This window comes from Plutella xylostella, chromosome 17 (genome assembly GCF_932276165.1).
Source record: "Plutella xylostella chromosome 17, ilPluXylo3.1, whole genome shotgun sequence".
Lineage (NCBI taxonomy): Eukaryota > Metazoa > Arthropoda > Insecta > Lepidoptera > Plutellidae > Plutella > Plutella xylostella.
This window is the reverse complement of record NC_063997.1, coordinates 5895594-5910685: the sequence shown is the minus strand read 5'-3', so window position 1 is coordinate 5910685 and position 15092 is coordinate 5895594. Positions and strand designations below refer to the sequence as shown.

Genomic DNA, 15092 nt, shown 5'->3' with positions numbered 1-15092 from the left:
TGTGTACATGAGACAAGGCGTTATATCTACTGTATAGATACAAACACTACATCCCTTTCTTATCAATATTTTTATTATTGTTTAACAGAACAATATACCTCCACCAGAATCACATTCATTAGATACAATTTATATTAATTTAAATCATAATTCTTTTATATTAAATAATCAATTGGACTGTCTCAACAACTAACTTATCATTGCTCGATCGATTTGTCATTTACAGCTTCCCACTGGCCTTCTACTCTCTTCAAGTGTATAATATTCCTTCTGAGCTGTTGTCCAGTCTCTTCGTTTCTCACTGTAATGTCCCCGCCCAAGGACTTTTCCACTACATGTGGTGTTGGGTTAAAGCTGGGAGTAAGCTTATTAGTTTTCTCAATTTCCTTTACATAAACTTTGTCTCCTTCTTTCATGTCGGGTGATTCTGCTCTTCTCTTCCGGTCTCCATATTCTTTCCCTTTCTCTTTTTGAATTTTGTCATGGTCTCTTATCTCTGTATCATCGCTTTGACTGGTCATGTTCCTAATCATTGGAATTTTATCCCTATTTTGCCTCTTAAAGAAGAGCTCCGATGGTGATTTCCCAGTTACTGAATGGGGGGTTGAGTTATACATCATGAGGTACTCATATAACGTCTCTTTAATGTCCTTTCGTTCTATTTGGCTTATTTTGAGGCGTTTTAAGATATCGCGATTTTGACGCTCTACCTCCCCATTCATCTGGGGCCAATACGGCACCGTACTGAAGAGTTTTATGCCACATTCTTTACAAAAATCCTTGAACTCCTCACTCACAAATTGACGTCCATTGTCAGCAGTTATAGAAACAGGGTACCCCAGGCGGCTAAATATGTCCTTCAATAATTTGATCATCTGTGTACTGGTGATAGTTTTGGTAAATTTAATTTCTTTGTATCGACTATAATAATCAACGACTACTAACAGGTAGTCGTGACTGGGTAACGGTCCTAGCAAATCTATCGCAACATCCAACCAGGGTTCTGCTGGAAGTTCCCGACGCTTCATTGCAGCCGGTGGATTGGGAAGAGACACAAGTGTACACCCTTTGCAACTTTTCACCATTATCTCCGCGTCTTTATCTATTCTTGGCCACCAAACTTTTGAGCGTAACCTTCCTTTCATGGCCACTATGCCGGGATGCCCTTCGTGGGCAGCGTCCAGTACTTGTTTCTTAAGTTTCTCAGGAACAACTATCCTATTGCCTCTCAAAAGAATGTTTTCATAGAAACAAAGCTCGTTCTCAAAAATCTTGTACTTTTTAACGGACTCGTCCCACTCACCATGGTAAATTCCTCTTTTCACACTTTGTATCTCCGCATCTTTTTCCGAATGGTCACTCAATTCTTTTAAACGGATTGCTTGGGCTTTGCTATTTGTATTATTTGATTAACGTAGTCCTTGTCTTCACTTATACTGTTCACCTCTTTACACAACCGTGATAGTGGGTCTGCAATATTTGTGTTTCCTGGCTTATATTTAATATTGTAGCGATAAGCTTGAAGCTTTAAAACCCACCGTTCTACACGCGCACAGGGTCGTGACTTTGGGCTAAACAAAAACTCTAACGGCTTATGATCCGTAATAAGGTCGAACTCTTTACCGAAAAGAAACGTATTGAAGTGTTCGATAGCCCATACGAGAGCTAACGCTTCTTTTTCGGTCTGACTATATTTACGCTCACAACTTGTCAGTGTACGATTTCCGTAAGCTATTATTCTAGGCCCGCTGCAGTCAATTTGAACCAACACTGCTCCCAGACCAACAGGACTGGCATCAGCTATCACCTGTGTTTTATCTTTAACATCATAATAACCCAATGTTTCTATTCCTGTTAATGTCTCCTTCAAAGAAAGAAATGCTTTATCTTGATTCCTTGTCCAGTACTGAGTGATACTCGCTTTCTTCCCCAACTTCAGTCTCAACAGTTCTTTCAATGGCTCAGTCATGGTAGCCAAATTAGGTATCCATTTATTAATGTAATTGACGAGTCCAAGGAAACTCTGTAACTCTTCTACAGTGTTGGGCACTCTAAATTCTTTAATGCTCTTCATGTATTTTGGTAAAGGTTTAACTCCACCCGGTGTCAATTCATGTCCCAAAAAATTAACTTTTTGCACTTTGTAGATACATTTATCCTCATTCAAGAGAACGTTGTTTTCCTTCAGTGTCTTTAAAACTTTTTCCAGTCTCGTGTCATGTTCTTCTTCACTACTACCGCAAATCAAAATGTCATCGATAAAATTTATGACCCCATCACACTTTATCAGCATTTTCTCTAATATTTTTTGGAACAACTCTGGCGCACAGGTTACTCAAAAACATCAGTCTTTTGTATCTGTAGAGACCACTGGATGTTATGAAAGTAGTCAGGTGGCGTGAATTCGGATGAAGCTCAATTTGATGGAAAGCATTTTTTATATCCAACTTAGAAAAGTATTGCGCTTTCCTGATTTTCGGTAGCAGGTGATCCATACAGGGTAATGGGTGATTCTCTTTTAGTATGGCAGTGTTTGCACGCCTCATGTCGATACACAATCGAACCTCCCCATTGTCCTTAAGAATGGGTACAATTGGAGAAATCCACGAAGACGGTTCATGTACCTCTTCAATAATATCGGCAAACAGTAATTCATTTATCTTATCTTGAATCTCTTTTTCTATTGGTATAGGAATCCTTCGGTAAGGCTGCATCACCGGTTTTACAGATTTGTCAATCGGAATTTCAACCAGAATATCTTTGAATTTCGGGAATGGTTTCTGTTCTTCACGAATTTGATTTACTCCTAACCCAAGCTTCAGAACGCCTAATCGCAATGCGGTGTCTTTCCCAAGTAGATTCCGGGTCCCGTTCTGGATTACATAAATGGTGCTTTTCTCAGACCGTGTTCCGACATTTAATACCGCCTCAAATGAGCCTTTAACTTGTAAGGGCTCCACGCACCCGTAAGCCATAAGCATTTTATTGGGCTCCTTGATTTGTTTGCAGCAATTCACTTTATTATTTTTTAAGTATTCCCAAGCCTTATCTGTTATCAAATTGAGTTTGCAACCTGAATCTATTAGCATCTCTAGTTTGACATTGCCTACGTTGCAATCTATCGTTGCGTCGTCGCTGACATTGAAAACATACTGAACTTCTTCATCTGGTCCTTCTAGCGAATTTATTGTATCTCCTTGCCTTAATCTCTTCAAATTATTTCTATTCCACGTTGATCCCTGTTCTATTTTCCGTTTCAATTGGTTTGATTTAGTTTTGCAACATCTTTGATAGTGGCCCAATTTACCGCAAACATGGCATTTTTTCTCCTTAGCTGGGCATTTTAAATCATTCGGGCTGTGAGTAAAGTTACCACATCTACCACATTTTGGTTTACTGGTTCCTTCTTCAACCCTTCTATCATTCTTGATAACCCTTGTATTTCGGTTGATTATAGAATTCACATTCTCATCCTTCGTGTTTTCCTTGATTTTCTGTTCGTAGCATGATAACTGTTGATTTACCACTTCTAATGTATTTGCTTCTGTGATTACTTTGTCTAAAGTCACCGTCTCTCCCATTATCAATATCTTCTTCCGCAGCTCTGACGATTGGCACCGTTCAATTATTTGATCTATTATGTGATCGTCCGGCTTATCAAACTTACATTTACTCGCTTGGTCCCTTAACTTAACCAAAAACTTCTCGAAACTTTCACCTTCATCCTGCTTAATTAATCGGAAGACATGCCTCTCAAAAGTTTTGTTCTGTTTAGGTCGGAAGAAATTATCTAATGCTTCAACGGCTACTTGAAATTCATCTGTTTCTGGAGTCACAGCGCTTGCACATGGAAGATTGTAAAAAATGTCCTGTAGTCCAGTGCCTCCTAGCAATAGCAACGTCGCTCTTTTCTTCGATGGAGACTTTATATCAGCTGCTTCAAGGTAGATTTCTAATGATCTCTTCCATTTCTCCCATCGTAATCCTACAGAAGCGTTGTCGCCTTCGAGATCTAATTTTTCTGGAGCTGGCAGCATGTTCGCCATAGTTGTTGGGGCGCCCTGAAAATATTCATCCAATTTAATGGAACGCTAACGCCAATTGAATGGTCTTTTTTTATTTGCATCTCCAATTTAATGGAATAACTCCTCCAATTTAATGGAAGCACTAATCCAATTTAATGGAATCATAATTATCTCCAATTTAATGGAAATCCATGTCATCAATTCAATGATAACCAATTACTACCAATTTAATGGAAGTCCGAAGCATATCTTTGTTGTAATTTTACTAACCTAGCTGTATTATGTCATATCTCATTCTGCAATAATCCGGATTAACTCTACATTGACTCTACGTTGTCTCTACATTGACTCTACATTGACTCTACATTGACTCTACATTGACTCTACATTGACTCTACATTGAATCTACATCGACTCTACATCGACTCTACATCGACTCTACATCGACTCTACATCGACTCTACATCGACTCTACATCGACTCTACATCGACTCTACATCGACTCTACATTGACTCTACATTGACTCTACATTGACTCTACATTGACTCTACATTGACTCTACATTGAATCTACATCGACTTTACATCGACTCTACATCGACTCTACATCGACTCTACATCGACTCTACATCGACTCTACATCGACTCTACATTTACTCTACATTGACTCTACATTTACTCTACATTGACTCTAGCACTGGTACCTACTTAAAGACTACACAGTAAATACCAAATATTATATTGGAAACATAATGTATGTAATAAGATTATTTAATGGCGTGGCGTCAGCCATTATCACGTTATTGACTACATAATGTAAAAATGTAAGACTACCCTCACCAAAAAATTTTTTGATTACTTAGCCATTTTTATAATATTTCATTGAAATTCATAAGTAATCAAACTAATCAATTAATAAGATATTGAAAAACGAACCTGATGATCACATCTACTATGATCTCAACATTTTTTAACGTTTGTAAGCTAGTTACCACACAATATAATTTGTTTAGCTAAATAATCCACATATCTCCTAACCAAAGTTTTGTACATAGGTAAATATAACTTTCACTGACCTTTCTCCTCGTCGCCACTTGTAGGGTCTACAATTATATCGTGTATAGCTGCACAGAACGCAATACCTATGGCTCACTGTAACACCAAGCCGCACGTGCAGGCACACGTCCAGTCGGCTCACCGGTCAAACACAGACTGACTCAGCCCGCCACCGACGTGCAACCTCACTACTTGTGTACATGAGACAAGGCGTTATATCTACTGTATAGATACAAACACTACAGTTGAGATTTGGCTATTTGGGTTCGGCAAAAGTATGACACTGCAGATTATTATATGCCCCTAAAGTGGTGGGGATATAAAAAAAATGTTTATATGTAAAATATACCTGATACTTATATGCAAGAGTTATTCACTATAGTGAACCGAGCACGAGTGCGTCAGTTAGTAAGTAACAACTACATTCAGCACATTCACAGATGAGCTCATTTTACTTGCAAGTTGGTAACAAAACTACATTGTTTCACAGTTTTTAGTACGTTAATCCAGGGCACAGATATTACTGGAAGACAAATATTCATAGAAACTAATGAATAAAAACAGTTTTATGCTACACATAAACCACACAGATAATGAACAATAGTACTTACATTGTTTCTGTATCTACTTAGGGGCCGTCCATTAATCACGTGAGGTTGTTTTTCTCATTTTTTGACCCCCCCCTCCCCCCTGGTGATATTTGGTGAGGTTTGGGACTACCCCCCCCTCCCCCTGCCTGGATCACGTGTATTTTTTTGGAAGTCTATGTAAAGGCTATTTTTGACTAGAAAAAATATAAGTCATACGACAAATCATTAAAATTTTTGTGCCGTTCAAAATTTCGGTTCAGAAATACCTAGTGCTTTTTGACAAAAAATTAATACACGTGATGTCTAACGAGACCCCCCCCTCCCCCCTCGTGATGTTTCGTGAGGTTTTCCGTACCCCCTCCCCCCCCTTTTGAGCCTCACGTGATTAATGGACGGCCCCTTATTCAATGAATGTGTTCTTCTAAGAATCTATTAGAATCTAAGGCAAATTCCGGGTTTGTCACCATGGTGAAACTATTACCCAGTCAGAATAGCGCCAGTCGCTGACTGTATGCGTACTTATGTAAAGTGCAGTTGATACTAACTTACATCAGTTCCGTCCGTGTACACGAGGTAATTCGTATAAAAAAAAGAACGTACCTACTTATATCTACAGTTACTAAAATGACCATTAATTTTATATAAACAAAATTGTTTATAAAATATTTTTTCTATTTTCGAACTCGGAAGCCCCTTAGGAAATAACAGCATAGCAGGGAAAATGTCAACATCGACCTACTCGCGTGCATAATCCTTATATGTACCTTTTGTATGAAGCGCATGGAGGCCGATGGAACAAACTACACAACACCACGAGTATTGAGTTGCCACTTGTTCATGTGCCGGCCGCCGCCGCCGCCGCCGCCGCGTCGCTATGCTGCTCCAAGTTCCGATGACATCTTGTCCCCTGTGGAAATGGCACGCTGTACCAGGCTGTTCCTCACATACAATGTACAGTCAACGAGGAAAGTTTATGAAAATAACTAGCTGTTACCCGCGACCTTCACCATAGTTCACTTCATCAATAAACACACTTTTAAACTGCGCTTCCGACTTTACTTGCTAGCTGTACAAAAGTAGGCTGCGTAGCTTACGTTCTAGCATTCTCTTCGCCATATACTTTTTCTAGGTGTCACCCAGCAAATTAACTACCACATCACTTGCTATCATTTTCACACATATCACTTAAACTCACATCACAATATATTCGTTTACACATACTACATAGCATACACCCATAATCATTTAACACAATTTATTGTTACATATTATTATATACATACATTCATAACATAATATACTAGGGATGGGCAAATGGGGAAAAAATATCGATATATATCGTATCGATATTTCTAAAATATATCGATAATAATTGACTAAAAAATATCGATATGTTGATATATCGATATTTTCTGCGCAATAAGCAATTATCTATAAAAATTGACAAAATATTCGAAATTTTAAAGCAAATACACATCTGGCTGTTTTGACATCAGTTTTATTATTAAAAATAAGTACATAAAGCAGGTCATAGACTATAGATTGTAATTTTTGTTTGCGTTTGAATTAAATTTAAGAAATCAGATTGGTCGAAGACATGATGTGACGCATGAGCAGACAGCAGAGCTTTAAAAAATATATCGATTTTGATACCTAATAATAATTATCGAAAGTTGATATATCGCGGGAAAAAATATCGCTGATTTATATCGATATTTTGATATATCGATATTTTTTGCCCAAGCCTATAATATACAAATATCTATTTTATTTTAGTATAAATATAATTATAACGTACCACAACACACTTTTACATATTTACTACACACATATTTATGTTTAGTTGAGGCTCCACTCCCACTCACTAAAATTGGTCCTGGCAGAATACCAGCGCTGTGATTATTTAATTATAATCATAGTATTATGCTGAGTCAGAACCCTTTTGCTAACATGATAAATGCACATGTTGCTTTTCTATCTGCATGTCTTTTAATAGTGTTTTGTGTTTATGTAATCTTAAACTTTATGTTAAAAATCTTGCTGTGTAACCTGTGTATGTGTTGTGTTAAGTAAATAAATAATTTACCTATCTATCTATCAGTTTTCCTGTGGAAATTCCGGGATACAAAGTAGATGTTAATCCAAGGTATCAGCTTCCAAGATGCTAAATTTTATCAAGTGGTTTTCCCGTGAAATATAACAAATATAATATTTGAAATATTCATTTGATTATGACTATAGATAGTACTGTCGGTATGATACCATTTTTTCACAGTGTCACTGAATTTATTCGGCTCGTCTGTAATATTTAATTAAGATAATTTTATTTACTTACTATGTGGAACTAATTAAGTGGTTATGAAAAATAAATATAATTTTTTATTTTGACAAAGCCCTTGCTTTGTCGACGGTACGCGTATGCTGAACAAATTGCCGTGAGCCAGGAATTTCAGTTTCAGGTTCGGTTGTTTTTATTTCTTGTTGGCATTATGGCTTTGAGGGGGATTCAATGCAAAAAGGTGGGCCGGCGCGTAAACTACAATGCCGGCTGATGGGAAATGCTTTTGAGATTAAGCGTCTTTGTCAAACGGTTTTTCGTCGGTTTTTCCTGGAAAATATTCTGTGTGATAAAACGAGCTCGCTATGTATGCCTATCGCCTATCGCCGCCAGCGAAATGGTTTCTATGAAACCGAACATCGGATGCCTATCTATAAGATATTAAACTTTTATTTGTAACGGCTTTATCTTTAGTCTTCATAAGGATTCTTTAAATCAATAGGTTAGCTGCCTCTGCTAAGTACTTATATCTAATTATACAGAATATACTGTAAGGCCGCGCCGGTAACACTGCGGTAACGCAGGTACAAAATAAAAAAAGGACTCTGTTACCGAGAAATTAGAGACAATTTAATTTGTAGAATCGCGCTTCGCCGTTCCAAAGGTTTATAACAGTTATGACCGCCACTTGAGTAGGTAACAAAAAATAGGTATATTATACCTACATATAAATATGCGACGTGACGTAAGGCGTAATTTCCAGGGTGAATTTTAAAAAATGTGAGTGAATATTAATTGACCCATGAGTCACCTTCTTTTTGTTTAACACCGTGTGCGATACGTATGCAGAAGCAGTCTCTCCTTTTTCAGAACAAGAACGAACTAAGTTTTGGCCATAGGTACTCGTATTTCAGAATCATCATTGGCAGTGAAAATTAATTACAGTCCATATTTTACGCCGCTATGCCTAGATTCACGACACATCACTCTTGGTGAAGTTATTGCGTGTAATTAGAGAACGAAATTAATGAACCCAAAACACTAAAGTTTATTACACCGCAACCGTCAAACTGCGCGTCTGAATTTACAATTTGCAACCTATGTGTCCTTATCTACCTACAAATGCCAAGTAAAGCATTTTGTATGTATTTAAGTATTTGTTATAAAAAAATGTGAATGTTTACTACTATTTTTGTACACATTCCTCATTATTCTTTAAGTCATTCCTCCACCCAAAGGTTGCCTGGAAGAGATCGGTTTTATCGATAAGCCGCCTATTGCTTTAACTCCACTGTATAAATTGTTATTTGTGTTCTGTTTAGTCAATTATTCAAAGTAGTATTCTTTTCTATTCTATTCTAAGGCTGCGTTACCAGTAGGCAAAAAGTTTGCTGCCGAGTTAGTTAATGGTTTATTAACTTCTACCTAGCACCGGTTGGTAGTCATTAATAAGTAACATTATAACCTCTTTGCACTTTTAATATACTTCAAGATTTCTCATAGTTTTTTATGAAGTCAATGATTTTTTTCTGAAATAACTTTCCACTTTGCATTTTTGCTTTTAACTTTCTGCAACAGAATCTAAGAAAGTTGTAGAAATTGCAGGAAGATTTCAAAGCGAGAACATATTTTATATTCCTTTTGAATATGCAAACGGGCACTCCATTACTTATCAATTCGCTCTGTCAATTTCCTCAAAGCAAAGATGAGAAGTCTTATGATATTTGTGAGTTTTAACTGTAGTTATACTTACTGCGTAAAATGGCATCACATTTTTACTCAATACTAGCTCGTCAAACGAAAATAGCGGAAGTTGCAGTCCACTACCTTGCATTTATTCTAATACTAGCAGTTCCCGCAAGCTTCGCTTCGCCTTAAAAAGTTTCCCGTGGGAAATCCGGGATAAAAAGTAGCCTATGTTCATTCTCACGGTCTAGACCATATGTATACCAAATTTCATTCGAATCCGTTCAGTAGTTTTGGCGTGAAAGAGTAACAGACAGACAGACACAGTTACTTTCGCATTTATAATATTAGTTAGGATATGCCGTTGACAGAAATACACAAGCCGATAAATGTACAAGGGTTAGATTATAAAACAAAAGAAAATCTGCCAATCAGCATTATCATAATGTCATTGGTTAACTACCTGATTAAACACCTTTAACCTTTATACATAATGTGTGTAAAGTGAGTTATTCCGTTATCCCCGAATTTTCAAATCATACCACTTATTATTATTCTCAATACATACGTACTTACGTACATTAACTCTCAAACCCTGTTTACGAACACTTGTAGTTTTATCCAATAAGCCCTTCGAGCTACGCGAACAAAATGCCAAAACAAAGTTCCGTTTACGCTTAGAACAGTAAGACAAGGGAGAAGAGAATTAATATGAAAAGCCATACACTTTTAAAATATGAAATGGCTGTAAAGAAACTTAGGCATACTATATTAATAATAGGCGGGTAGCCGGTAGTTGTTGGGTGAGGAAGGCCGAGGACCGAGTGTTCTGGCGCTCCTTGGGAGAGGCATATGTCCAGCAGTGGATAATTATTGGCTGATGATGATGATGATATTAATAATAAACAATATTTCCAATGTGCTTATAAAAATAAGAGAAATAGCCATTTCTTGTAGAACCATCCTCAACGTCCTAACAAGCTCTAGGTCTAGCTTCATAAACACACCTTAGAAATAATTATATGGATTTTTTTCCGCTTTGTTTATATTATATTGTATAGCTGCGTTAGTCTTTAACAATTGTAATGGGACAAAGAAAACAAGAAAAATCGTTGAAGTAACAAAGCATGTTTTTATTTTACTACAATATACTTACATACATATATTTTAATTAACAGTGAACACATATTTCCTCTGGGATACATTTAAAAGATGTTTTAGACCAGTAATGTAGCAAATTTATAACGGGTGCCCATTAAATGTAGTAAACAAGAAAACGTTAACGTTATTTAAGTAAAGCTTGTTTTAAATTAAGAGGTTTGCAAAATTCCATTAATGTGAAAAATCTTATTTTCATCTTGATTTACAATATTCACTGCGAGATGTATTAAGGACTTGATTCGTCGGCGGGGTCTTCTCAAATGGTCGACATTTACATTTTAAATTCAAATAGTTGTGAGTACATCGTAATATAAATTTGTTTACCTTTACAGATACTTAAGTTTAGTTTTTATTTTATGTTTTTTTTTTTAATTTGTAACTTTGAAAGAACCTTTTATTATTTCCAATAAAGTATAATCATGTGTTTAGTGACCAAATGTCCGATTGCAGTACCCTCCACCCTCCATACTTACCAAGCAAATTCTTCCCTCACTCTCACATACGCCACTGACCTCCTCACTCCATGGCACACAATAAACAAGGCTTCGGCTAAAATAGCAAAGAACAAATTGCTAATTAAACCTCAACATCATAACAGAACCAGCCGGTTCGGGTTGTCTGTTTAGACGCCGGGCTCGGAGGGTTACTCTATACTGACGAGAAACAAACGAAGGAGAGCTGTCGTGCAATCGGCACGTTTAAAACAACGAGATACAGTCGTTCTCACGTAGCAGCGCTTCGAAACTTCGTTTTCCGTAATATAGAGTGACCCTCCAGGGCCGCGGAGGAGGCTCGAATAATGAGTACGAAAATTAATAAATTACATTACAAAAGATCTTATTTCAGCCGTTCCCAGCAGTCCTGTTTCAGCAATAATTAGCGACTGAAATTAGGAAGGAAAGATGTGCTGATGCCACGCCTCGCCCGCGCCCCGATTGTAGCTAAGTACAATTAAGCTATTAAATGGCCACTCTGTTACTGGTAAGTTGGGAAAAAAGGGTTGTAATAAGTTTGAAGTATTGTCAAGGGCTTCGTAACTGAGTGGTTGATGTAGGTACTTACTTATTTATATTTAATAAATTGTAGTGATTAAGTGTCATTTTATATAGGTATGTTCCTCAGAATGATTTCGTCCACAACACGACGAAGACAAAATGTTTTGTACAACCCTGTATAAACACATACAACATAAGTACCCATAATATAGCGCTATCTCTTGGGGTCTATGCGGCTTGTAGTAAGAATAAAACGTTAATTAAGTCAGTAAATTACACCCACATAAGTGACTATGGTCCAGTTTCTCACTTTATCTACCTCTGTTTGAATTTAAGTCCTATTCAACGACCATGCAGCCAATCACAGAGCTGTTTTCCATACCCAAGTTCTGCTTAACTTGGCGCTCTCAGGTGTGACACATATGTACGGTGGCCTGCGCCTAAAAGTATACAGGCGGAGTTTTTAAAATAGCGATCTCAAGCTCACATGCTGCTCAAGCACATCCACATAAACACCACTGCTACACACATCACACACAACACGTCCCCGGATTTATAACAGATGTAGCTGGTCCCTTCATCATCAGGGATCGCTATTTTAAAAACTCCGCCTGTATACTTTTAGGCGCAGGCCACCGTACCTACAAGTATTTTTTTTCAAATATCGCGTTTACGATGGTTAAAATAATTGTAAATGTCAATAAAAAAACTGTAGAGCGGGATGATAAGGTTTTTCAGTAGGACATTAACCTCTGTATGGTAGTGGTGTAGTATATGTATAATGAATGTCGTATGGAGTCATAGGAATTAGGCACCTGTAACTAATTTTCCGTTTTCACCAAGTAGCTACCTACCTATTTATCTAAGTTATATAAATCACAATGTGTAAGTATATAATTGTGTTTACACACTCTGTGGCTTTGCTATACCGTTCATTGTATTACCGACTTATAGTTCACTTTCCAAACAAAGTTGGAGTAAAGTTGCTTGCGTGGTCATACCTGGTAAACCCCTGTTATCTGCAAGAGTGCAGTAAGCAACGGCAGACCTGTTTTGTTTGCAGACGCTTACAGGACCACAAACTTACAAACTGTTACATATTGAACTTTGTAGCTACCTTTCTTAGCTTATACGACGTTAAGTTAAATTTGTATACAATTGCTACACGTTTCTAACCTATGATCACGATCAGGATTGAACTTTTCTAAAAAAACCGGCCAAGTGCGAGTCGGGCTCGCGCACAAAGGGTTCCGTAGCAGCAAATCAAAATTACAGTTAAATCAACCTATCTCAAAAACTATAAGAGATACTTTGATCAAACCAAAAATCGTTGAAAGAGTTAATTAACATGCATCACCTCTATTTTTTTTAGAATTTTATACCCCGTAGTTATAAAAATAGAGGGGGGGGGACATACTTTTTACGACTTTGAGAGCTGATATCTCAAAAACCGTTCACTTTAAGAAAAATGTTTTTTAGAAAACTTTATATCATTTTAAAAGACCTTTCCATTGATACCCCACACGGGTATGTACATCGAAAAAAAAAATTTCATCCCTCAGTTACATGTATGGGGGGCCCCACCCCCAATTCTTTTTTTTACTATTTAGTGTCATATTTTTGTAGCGGTTCATACAACACATATTCCCATCAAATTTCATCACTGTAGTACTTATAGTTTCCGAGTAAATCGGCTGTGACAGACGGACAGACGGACAGACGGACAGACGGACATGACGAAACTATAAGGGTTCCGTTTTTGCCATTTTGGCTACGGAACCCTAAAAAGAACGCCTTACAAGACGAGTGCTTTAAAATGATCAATATTACTATGGTGTAACGTAATCAGTGCGTAATCACAAGCGACATGTCAATCGGTCTTGTAAATTTTACTTGTAAAGTTTGCCACTTAATTGATACCTCCTCCAATCTCTCACCTTTAGACTGAAATTATTAATGCCAATATCAAAGGAATTCTTTAAACTACGTGCAAGTGTCGCTAAAGCTACGCAGTTTTAACAAGTTTAATTTCTGTGTTAATTTGTTTCTTGCTCCGCAGAGCGAGTTGGGAGGGTAGTTTCAAAAACAAACAGTTTTCATATGCACGACCGCACCCGCTCAATATGCCTGCAGTTCGCTGGAACTGCCGACATTATACCGGCGCGAATCTCATAATTAGGTGCATCTATTAGTCCCATCTGAATGAGGATTCAGTTTTCCACTTATTACCTTAAGTGCCAATTTCTCCATAGTCGGTTAGAGCATAACCAGGGAGTAGTGGTTGACTTTTGACACATCTCTCTTGAATTTTATATGGAGATGACGTTTAATTTATAAATCAATCCCTGTCGGTTAGATAACCGACTATGGAGAAATTGGCACTTAGGGTGCCATTGAACCAGAGATGTGGAATGCAGTTGCTGCAAAGATGTGAAAGCTACGCTAAGGAAATGTGTGTCCGCTTACATTAATACTGACTACGCTATGTAGCTGTAAGAGGAAGATGATGATTAATGATTGATGATTGATGATGATGAAGATGCACCGCCGCCGCAAATTTTGGTATGGCGACTATTCTGCCCCAAGGCTGTTTTTACCAAACTACCTATATGTTTTGCAATCGATCCAGCTTACTGGCTAGGTCCTGTTATTGCAAGAAAATATAATTAGTGTGTAAAAAAGAAAAAAAACTTCAATATCTCCGGTGATTCAAACATAAGAATAGTGTTGTAGTGTACATAGGTAGAGTGTAGTGGAGATATCGAAGAAATATTGACTTATTATTTTTCTTCTTCAATAATAATTATGATAGCAAACTGAAGGGTACTTATATGCCTTCTTAAATTTAATATTTCATGCAGACACGATACCTAGACAATGCCTGTACATAATATTGAACAGCTGACTAGATACGTTATTAATATCACATCAAAAGACTTCATAATTAGTTAGGCTTACATTATAATTTATGGCTGCTTCATATAATTTAGGAAGCGCATTTGTTGGGCAACAATGCACAGACGGCCATTGTGGTGTTTGGGTAGGAAGGCCCTGGGGGGTTATTCTAGATATACTCAAAACGAACGAGCGAGCGATTTCGTGAAATATAGAGATTATGCGTGGATGATGATATTTAGCAAGCCTTTGTCAAGCGGTGGTAGACTAAAATTATGACTATAGACAAAGACCTGCAAAAATTTCACGTAGAATAACGAATTAAATTTTTATCCAAATTCCTAATACCTACATAGAACTAGATAGAGCCGTGGATAGCTCAGCGGAGCTCTGAAACTTTGTTTTT

General features: G+C 37.2%; 1 protein-coding gene across 1 annotated transcript; it reads right to left on the bottom strand.

The window, feature by feature from the left end:
- Positions 1–1437: 1437 nt before the first annotated feature.
- On the bottom strand, positions 1438–5321 carry LOC125489811. Its single transcript, XM_048626994.1, has 2 exons — positions 5102–5321; positions 1438–4061 (listed from the first exon to the last, which is right to left on the bottom strand). The coding sequence occupies exon 2, from the start codon at positions 4044–4046 to the stop codon at positions 2277–2279; it is 1770 nt and encodes a 589-aa protein (XP_048482951.1). The 5' UTR covers positions 4047–4061; positions 5102–5321; the 3' UTR covers positions 1438–2276.
- Between the last annotated feature and the right edge of the window lie 9771 nt (positions 5322–15092).

What these genes read in the sequence shown, in the direction of transcription:
- LOC125489811 (XM_048626994.1), bottom strand. Translation starts at nt 4,046, where the DNA reads ATGGCGAACATGCTGCCAGCTCCAGAAAAATTAGATCTCGAAGGCGAC.